The 9,594-nt window shown below is 43.1% G+C and overlaps 1 protein-coding gene and 1 long non-coding RNA gene across 3 annotated transcripts in view; both read right to left on the bottom strand.

Moving 5' to 3' along the window:
- Positions 1 to 3,672: 3,672 nt before the first annotated feature.
- Positions 3,673 to 9,594, bottom strand: part of cfap65 (cilia and flagella associated protein 65) — a 68,663-nt gene continuing 62,741 nt past the window's right edge. For both annotated transcript variants that reach the window (XM_041868823.2, XM_045214168.1), the window contains 4 exons: positions 9,078 to 9,203; positions 5,647 to 5,946; positions 5,197 to 5,331; positions 3,673 to 3,897 (listed from right to left, as the gene is read on the bottom strand). In XM_041868823.2, coding sequence (XP_041724757.2) covers positions 3,744 to 3,897; positions 5,197 to 5,331; positions 5,647 to 5,946; positions 9,078 to 9,203 — 715 coding nt within the window. In that variant the 3' untranslated portion in view covers positions 3,673 to 3,743. The remainder of the gene's footprint in view (positions 3,898 to 5,196; positions 5,332 to 5,646; positions 5,947 to 9,077; positions 9,204 to 9,594) is intronic.
- LOC121555050 lies at positions 6,611 to 7,371 on the bottom strand. Its single transcript, XR_005997828.2, has 3 exons — positions 7,338 to 7,371; positions 7,174 to 7,285; positions 6,611 to 6,867 (listed from the first exon to the last, which is right to left on the bottom strand). It is a non-coding gene; the product is annotated as an uncharacterized LOC121555050 (long non-coding RNA).

The following is a 9,594-nucleotide window of genomic DNA, read 5'->3' as shown; positions in this document are numbered from 1 at the left end:
AAATGGATTAAATATATTTGAATGACAAAGTGAAAACATGTTTTTACAAATATATTTACATTTTACATTTTAGTCATTTAGCAGACGCTCTTATCCAGAGCGACTTACAGTTAGTGCATACATTATTTTATATTTTTCATACTGGCCCCCCGTGGGAATCGAACCCACAACCCTGGCGTTGCAAACACCATGCTCTACTGAGCTACATCCCTGCCGGCCATTCCCTCTCCTACCCTGGATGACGCTGGGCCAATTGTGCGCCGCCCCATGGGTCTCCCAGTCGCGGCTGGCTACGACAGAGCCTGGATTCGAACCAGGATCTCTAGTGGCACAGCTAGCACTGCGATGCAGTGCCTTAGACCACTGCGCCAAAATGATATACATATATTTAATTTACTTATGTATTCACATTCCTGAGTCAATACTTTGTAGAAGCACCTTTTGGGTTAAGTCTCTAAGAGCTTTGCACACCTGGATTATACAATATTTGCATATTATTCTTTTTTAAACTCTTCAAGCTCTGTCAAGTTGGTTGTTGATCATTGCTAGACACTCATTTTCAAGTCTTGCCATAGATTTTCAAGCCGATTTAAGTCAAAACTGTAACTAGGCCACTCAGGAACATTCAATGTCGTCTTGGTAAGCAACTCCAGTGTAGATTTGGCCTTGTGTTTTAGGTTATTGTCCTGCTGAAAGGTGAATTTGTCTCCCAGTGTCTGTAGAAAGCAGACTGAACCAGGTTTTCCTCTAGGATTCTGCCTGTGCTTATAGCTGTATTCTGTTTGTTTTCATCCTAAAAAACTCCCTAGTCCTTGTCGATGACAAGCATACCCATAACATGATGCAGCCACCACCATGCCTGAACATTTGAAGAGTGGTACTCAGTGATGTGTTGTGTTGTGTTGTGTTTGGGACAAATCCAACTTTTGTATTCAGGACAAAAAGTTAATTTCTTTGCCACATTTTTTGTAGTATTACTTAAGTGCCTTGTTGCAAACAGGATGCATATTTTGGAATATTTGTATTTTGGAATACATCTGTTCACTCTTTTATTTAGTTTAGTATTGTGGAATAACTACAATGTTGTTGTTCTCATATCACAGCCATTAAACTGTTTTAAAATCACCATTGGCCTCATGGTGAAATCCCTGAGCGGTTTCCTTCCTCTCTGGCAACTGAGTTAGGAAGGACGCCTATATCTTTGTAGTTACTGGGTGTATTGATACACCATCCAATGTGTAATTAATAACTTAACCATGCTCAAAGGGATATTCAATGTCTGCTTTTTTTATTTGTACCCATCTACCAATAGGTGCCCTTCTTTGCGAGGCATTTGAAAACCTCCCTGGTCTTTGTGGTTGAATCTGTGATTGAAATTCACTACTCGATTGTGGGACCATACAGACAATTTTATGTGTGGGGTAAAGAGATGGGGTAGTCATTAAAAAAATCATGTTAACCACTTATTGAACACAGAATGAGTCCATGCAACTTATTATGTGATTTGTTAAGCGCATTTCTACTCCTGAACTTTAGGCTTGCCATAACAAAGGGGTTGAATACTTATTGACTCAATACATTTAAGCTTTTAACATTTTCTTTAATTTACAAAATGTTCTACAAACAATATTCCACTTTGATATTATTGGGTATTGTGTGTCACTGATTTAAACACCATCTCATTGTAATCCATTTTAAATTCAGGCTGGAACACAACAAAAAATTTGGAAAAAGTCAAGGGGTGTGAATACTCTCTGAAGGCTCCGTATCTGTGCCTTACACAGAGTTATAAAACCTAGAGAGTGCACTTGGTCAGTCTCACGAAAGACTGATAGCACGCGCCATCTTTTTAAGTAGTCAACTTTGGTGGGACTTCCTGTGTGTTGCCCATAGAAATATAATTCCTTTTGAATTCTTAAGACTTGTATTTTTATGGTGATGTCTTCCCATGCTGTCACAGAAGTACTCAATGGAAAATATACTGTAGGAAGTGTTATAACTCTGTGGTGCCTTCCTGTTCCCGTCCTTCACTAACCTAATCAGTGGTCTGGTCTGACCAATAACCACCGCCCTGCTGCTTCTCCACATCGCCACGCCTTTCTATAGCGTCACTTCAAAATACCCCCCAGTGCAAAGAAAGGGTCTTTATATTTTAGTGGTTGGTTCCTTCCTTCGAGACGTTCCAACGACAAGAGAAAATAGAACATCTGCACAGAGGTCCTAAAGCCGACCAGTATTGCTCTTCCAATTCCTCCTGTAGCCTACTCTGTTTGTACTCTGTGCTGCCTGCACCGGAGCTTTCTCTCTCTGATGTGAGATTTTACCCCAGAGAGACATTCACAGAAGTTTACAATGGAAAACTCTGACTGCATCATCAGTTGTCTGGAATGGAGAATATTTTCAACCTATCCCATCCTAGCTCAAAATGGTTCTACAGAGAACTAAGATCAGTGTCTTAAGTAGAACCCTATTCCCTATATAGTGCACCACTTTTGGGTGCTTTTTTTTTTTTTTTTTTTTACAGAGGTCTCACCTGAGATCCTTGTCTCTCTTGGAGACTTTAACTACCAGTCTAAAAAAAACATTCCCTTTTAAAACAAAGCACTGTCTTTAATGCAGTGGTATTCCAAAGTCATGGTCTGCATGGGGTCGCCAAAATGTTATATATATATATATATATATATATATATATATACACACATTTTATTTTTTAGGAACCAAAAATGAAGAGTACAGATTATTGTATGGGACAATTTACAAACGTTTTTGAGAAATCATTTGAAAAATAAAATTGTATTAAGTAAATGTATTTATTGGTTTCTTTTCATTTTGAGAAGACATGTTTATGTAAAAATCGAAATTTACAGATTAAGGTTGTCATTAGTTTTGGGGTGGGGTCGCGAGAAATGTGGTCCCCAGAAATTCTGTTGGGGGGAAGTTTCAATACCACTGCTTTAATGCAAGAGTTGTATCACAGAGGTACACTGCAAGCGGGTGTTCATTCAACGTCCAGAAATGTATCTTGTTGTTTTCATGTACTTCTGCCATTTTGTGGACGGAAGCTCTAAGATGGCTGTCAGTTGAGTTGCATTCCTTCATACCATTCTCAACTGCTATGTTTTGTCATTTTAACACAAAGACTATGTTTTGATTTATCCTTTTTTTCTCCAAGCATTTTGTTTTAATGCCATTTGGGGTGTACACGTTTTGTTCATTTTTTTTTATATTGGAGGTGCCAAAGTCTTAACTACTGTGGACTGAATTCCTTTTTAATAAACAAACAAAAAAATGTTTTTGGAATGGTCTGTTGTCAACGTTTGAGTTTATTATAACGGCTAGAAATAGTGAAGTGAAACTGTTCAGCTTTTCGCAGAGACACTATCGGGTAAATGAGGGTGTACTAAAGACATTGTAGATCAGGCATCGACACGTGAATCGCTATTTAATAATAATAATAATAATAATAATATGACATTTAGCAGACGCTTTTATCCAAAGCGACTTACAGTCATGTGCGCATACATTTTTGTGTATGGGTGGTCCCTGGGATCGAACCCACTACCCTGGCGTTACAAGCGCCGTGCTCTACCAATTGAGCTACAGAGGATCACATTTAGAATGGTCAAATCAACTTTCGTCGGAACATTTCAGTTTTCCAAAAAACAAAGTTAATGTCTTCATGTCCAGTATTTATTGGGTATGAAATAATGAGATGATGCATTGTGTGGAGTAAAGCACTGTGGTTAGGTCCATGCCAGGTTGGCCAGTAGTGCAGAGGGTGGTGGTAGGTGAGGACCAGGGCTGGGGCTGAGACCCTGAGGAGATCCCCTGGTCTCTCTGCTCCTGTCTGGGTCAGCAGCTCCTCTGGACAGCCTCCTGGAACCACAGCTGTTCCTCCTAGATAAGACAAAGGCGAAAGAAACGCACGCCTATTTAGGCGAGGTGCTGGCTGACGGCGTAAAACACTTCAAAAAGAAAAGGAAAGCCGCTCACTCTAGGAGCTCAGATGCAATAATTTAATATCTTAATAACCAACGTTTCGACAGACAAGCTGTCTTCATACCCTGATGAAGACAGCTTGTCTGTCGAAACGTTGGTTATTAAGATATTAAATTATTGCATCTGAGCTCCTAGAGTGTGCGGCTTTCCTCCTAGATAAGACAACACAAATCAGTATGTAGGCAGTTTACCAGTGACCCGGGTTTATTCAACAAACGCAGTTGCCAAAAACATAATTGCGACATCTGTAATGGGAAACGGCAGACATAGTAGGATTCTTTTTTTTAAAAAGATCAACAAAAATTGTATCCGTTCGACAGGTGGATTTTTACTTTTGTCAAACTTTCTTTATTTGCGACAAATGATGGTGGAAATTGTTTTTCGACTAAATTATCATTGTCTAATACTTTTGAAGGTATGAGGGGCACGTGATGTCATCACGTAACTATAAGCTCCACTTCACATTTCATTCTAAACGCCCACTGCTTGAACGAAAAAACGGTTTATTTGCAGGACAAGGATTGTCCTGACTTTCAAGAATGCATGAATTGCATCGCCTTGCTTTTCTGGTTGGCTGGCAATTATTTCAGATCTACAGGAGTGCAAGTTTCAGCATGGCACGGCCCGTGGCGGTACGTTGGCACATGAGAATTATTAGAATATGTCAAATATTTGTACATTTTTGCATTCTATCCTTTTCACGGGCAACCTGAGACATGAAACAGGGCATACAGGCTGTCGCCAAATGTATTAAATGTGCAATTTGCCTAGATGGGTAACGGAAACAATTCAACCACTACATTTATATTTGACACCGTCGTTTTTTTTTTGTGTGTGACGTCATTACGTTCAACTGTATTTATCGACTCACCCTAGCAGGCAATTGTCGCCTCTATTTTCTATGCAAACTTTCTAAATGTCGACAAACAAAAAAAAAAAATCGCTGGATAAGTTAATGGAAACACAGCTGGTTACTGGTAAGCTATATCTATCAACGAGTGGTAAGCCATGGTTAACGTAATGGTTGAAAATGATTGTGATCAATGAAAATTGGTTATCTGTGCAGTCTGGAGTAATGAGCCTCCTCGCTAGATAAACCGGGTTTCTACAGAAGTTGATGATCGTTGTACAAGCTGGAGGGGTTTGGGTCTTGACCGTAGGAGTTGACACCCAGGAGGACAGGAGGTTCTGACAGACCTGGCAGAGACAGGAGGCAGGGCGATGATTCGTGGCCTGGCAGTAAGGACCAGCTCTCCCAGGAAAGCCTCCACCATCAGGTTCTGTAAGGTGTTGAGGAGAACCTCCTCTGTCACGTCACAGAACTCTGGCAACCTGGGAGGAAGAGGGGTAGCAGAAGTGAATACAGAGAGGTTACCACATGAACAGTCCCTTCATTCACATTCATTCAAGGGGAACAACAGTCCCTTCATTCACATTCATTCAAGGGGAACAACATTCAAAATGTGTTCATTGCCTTTTAAATATGGCATCTGATATTTCTACCCTTAACAGTCATAATCTGTAAAAGGGTGTGGTCATAGATTTATTTGAAGCATTTCCTGTATGTACTTGGTACTAAATCGTCCATAAATGCTCACCTACAGCCGTGCCCCACGTACGGTCACCCCACCCACCCACCCAACTCACCTGCGGATGGTCTCCTGAATGCTGAGCTGATGTTCTCTCTTCACTGTTGGCTTCTGGGTCCGTGGCTGTGGCTCTGTTACCTCTGTTACCCCAGCACTGTTCAGACTGCCCCCCACGAGGAGCTGAGGAGTAGGGGGGCAAGCTGGAGGGGCCTCCCTGGTCCCGGGGTAGGGCATGACGGTACCAGGGAGATGTGGGCTAGGGAGGTAAGGAGTCGGTCTCAGCTGGGAGAAGTAGGGCACAGGTTCAGCCACACCGTTCACCAGAGAGTGGTGGAAGTGAGGGTCGTCCAGGAGGCTCCTATAGGGAACAGTGATGATACATACAGCTATACACCAACTCCATGGTGAATAGTGGAGAGGCTGGTGAGAAGGTGGGAGATGTGTGTGTCCAGCTAGAAGGACCACTCTGAGTCTCTCAGGGCCTTTCTTACAGCAACATTGTGAGGCCCCTTTAATGGCCCTCTTTAGAGGCTTCCTACTATCCACAGCACTGAACCTGAATATGGAGGGGAGAGTTACTGAACCTGAATATGGAGGGGAGAGTTACTGAACCTGAATATGGAGGGGAGAGTTACTGAACCTGAATATGGAGGGGAGAGTTACTGAACCTGAATATGGAGGGGAGAGTTACTGAACCTGAATATGGAGGGGAGAGTTACTGAACCTGAATATGGAGGGGAGAGTTACTGAACCTGAATATGGAGGGGAGAGTTACTGAACCTAAATATGGAGGGGAGAGTTACTGAACCTGAATATGGAGGGGAGAGTTACTGAACCTGAATATGGAGGGGAGAGTTACTGAACCTGAATATGGAGGGGAGAGTTACTGAACCTGAATATGGAGGGGAGAGTTACTGAACCTGAATATGGAGGGGAGAGTTACTGAACCTGAAAATGGAGGGGAGAGTTACTGAACCTGAATATGGAGGGGAGAGTTACTGAACCTGAATATGGAGGGAGAGTTACTGAACCTGAATATGGAGGGGAGAGTTACTGAACCTGAATATGGAGGGGAGAGTTACTGAACCTGAATATGGAGGGGAGAGTTACTGAACCTGAATATGGAGGGGAGAGTTACTGAACCTGAATATGGAGGGGGGAGTTACTGAACCTAAATATGGAGGGGGCTGAGACCCTGAATATGGAGGGGAGAGTTACTGAACCTGAATATGGAGGGGAGAGTTACTGAACCTGAATATGGAGGGGAGAGTTACTGAACCTAAATATGGAGGGGGCTGAGACCCTGAATATGGAGAGGAGAGTTACTGAACCTGAATATGGAGGGGAGAGTTACTGAACCTGAATATGGAGGGGAGAGTTACTGAACCTAAATATGGAGGGGAGAGTTACTGAACCTGATTATGGAGGGGAGAGTTACTGAACCTGAATATGGAGGGGAGAGTTACTGAACCTGAATATGGAGGGGAGAGTTACTGAACCTGAATATGGAGGGGAGAGTTACTGAACCTAAATATGGAGGGGGGAGAGTTACTGAACCTGAATATGGAGGGGAGAGTTACTGAACCTGAATATGGAGGGGAGAGTTACTGAACCTAAATATGGAGGGGAGAGTTACTGAACCTGAATATGGAGGGGAGAGTTACTGAACCTGAATATGGAGGGGAGAGTTACTGAACCTGAATATGGAGGAGGCTGAGACCCTGAATATGGAGGGGAGAGTTACTGAACCTGAATATGGAGGGGAGAGTTACTGAACCTAAATATGGAGGAGGCTGAGACCCTGAATATGGAGGGGAGAGTTACTGAACCTGAATATGGAGGGGAGAGTTACTGAACCTGAATATGGAGGGGAGAGTTACTGAACCTGAATATGGAGGGGAGAGTTACTGAACCTAAATATGGAGGGGAGAGTTACTGAACCTGAATATGGAGGGGAGAATTACTGAACCTGAATATGGAGGGGAGAGTTACTGAACCTGAATATGGAGGGGAGAGTTACTGAACCTGAATATGGAGGGGAAAGTTACTGAACCTGAATATGGAGGGGAGAGTTACTGAACCTGAATATGGAGGGGAGAGTTACTGAACCTGAATATGGAGGGGAGAGTTACTGAACCTGAATATGGAGGGGAGAGTTACTGAACCTGAATATGGAGGGGAGAGTTACTGAACCTGAATATGGAGGGGGGAGTTACTGAACCTAAATATGGAGGGGGCTGAGACCCTGAATATGGAGGGGAGAGTTACTGAACCTGAATATGGAGGGGAGAGTTACTGAACCTGAATATGGAGGGGAGAGTTACTGAACCTAAATATGGAGGGGGCTGAGACCCTGAATATGGAGGGGAGAGTTACTGAACCTGAATATGGAGGGGAGAGTTACTGAACCTGAATATGGAGGGGAGAGTTACTGAACCTAAATATGGAGGGGAGAGTTACTGAACCTGATTATGGAGGGGAGAGTTACTGAACCTGAATATGGAGGGGAGAGTTACTGAACCTAAATATGGAGGAGGCTGAGACCCTGAATATGGAGGGGAGAGTTACTGAACCTGAATATGGAGGGAGAGTTACTGAACCTGAATATGGAGGGGAGAGTTACTGAACCTGAATATGGAGGGGGAGAGTTACTGAACCTGAATATGGAGGGGAGAGTTACTGAACCTGAATATGGAGGGAGAGTTACTGAACCTAAATATGGAGGAGGCTGAGACCCTGAATATGGAGGGGAGAGTTACTGAACCTGAATATGGAGGGAGAGTTACTGAACCTGAATATGGAGGGGAGAGTTACTGAACCTGAATATGGAGGGGAGAGTTACTGAACCTAAATATGGAGGGGAGAGTTACTGAACCTGAATATGGAGGGGAGAGTTACTGAACCTGAATATGGAGGGGGAGAGTTACTGAACCTGAATATGGAGGGGAGAGTTACTGAACCTGAATATGGAGGGGAGAGTTACTGAACCTGAATATGGAGGGGGAGAGTTACTGAACCTGAATATGGAGGGGAGAGTTACTGAACCTGAATATGGAGGGGAGAGTTACTGAACCTGAATATGGAGGGGAGAGTTACTGAACCTGAATATGGAGGGGAGAGTTACTGAACCTGAATATGGAGGGGAGAGTTATTGAACCTGAATATGGAGGGGAGAGTTACTGAACCTGAATATGGAGGGGAGAGTTACTGAACTTGAATATGGAGGGGAGAGTTACTGAACCTGAATATGGAGGAGAGAGTTACTGAACCTGAATATGGAGGGGAGAGTTACTGAACCTAAATATGGAGGGGGCTGAGACCCTGAATATGGAGGGGAGAGTTACTGAACCTGAATATGGAGGGGAGAGTTACTGAACCTGAATATGGAGGGGAGAGTTACTGAACCTGAATATGGAGGGGAGAGTTACTGAACCTGAATATGGAGGGGAGAGTTACTGAACCTGAATATGGAAGTGAGAGTTACTGAACCTGAATATGGAAGTGAGAGCGTGGGTAATGATCTCTCTCTCTGGTCCGTGGCTGAGAGGGGGCATGTCTACAGAGGGAGGTCTGCTCTGACGGGATCCACAACGGGTCACACTGGGCTGGGCCGACCTGGAAGACAGGAGCAGGTCACAGTAAAACATTACTATAGATACGGTAACCGTCCCAGTAAAACATTACTATAGATACGGTAACCATCCCAGTAAAACATTACTATAGATACGGTAACCATCCCAGTAAAACATTACTATAGATACGGTAACCGTCCCAGTAAAACATTACTATAGATACGGTAACCGTCCCAGTAAAACATTACTATAGATACGGTAACCATCCCAGTAAAACATTACTATAGATACGGTAACCGTCCCAGTAAAACATTACTATAGATACGGTAACCGTCCCAGTAAAACATTACTATAGATACGGTAACCGTCCCAGTGAAACATTACTATAGATACGGTAACCGTCCCAGTAAAACATTACTATAGATACGGTAACC

The sequence above is a fragment of the Coregonus clupeaformis genome, unplaced genomic scaffold (assembly GCF_020615455.1).
Source record: "Coregonus clupeaformis isolate EN_2021a unplaced genomic scaffold, ASM2061545v1 scaf0207, whole genome shotgun sequence".
NCBI lineage: Eukaryota > Metazoa > Chordata > Actinopteri > Salmoniformes > Salmonidae > Coregonus > Coregonus clupeaformis.
The sequence above is the reverse complement of the archived record's forward strand: the minus strand, read 5'-3'. Positions and strand labels throughout refer to the sequence as shown.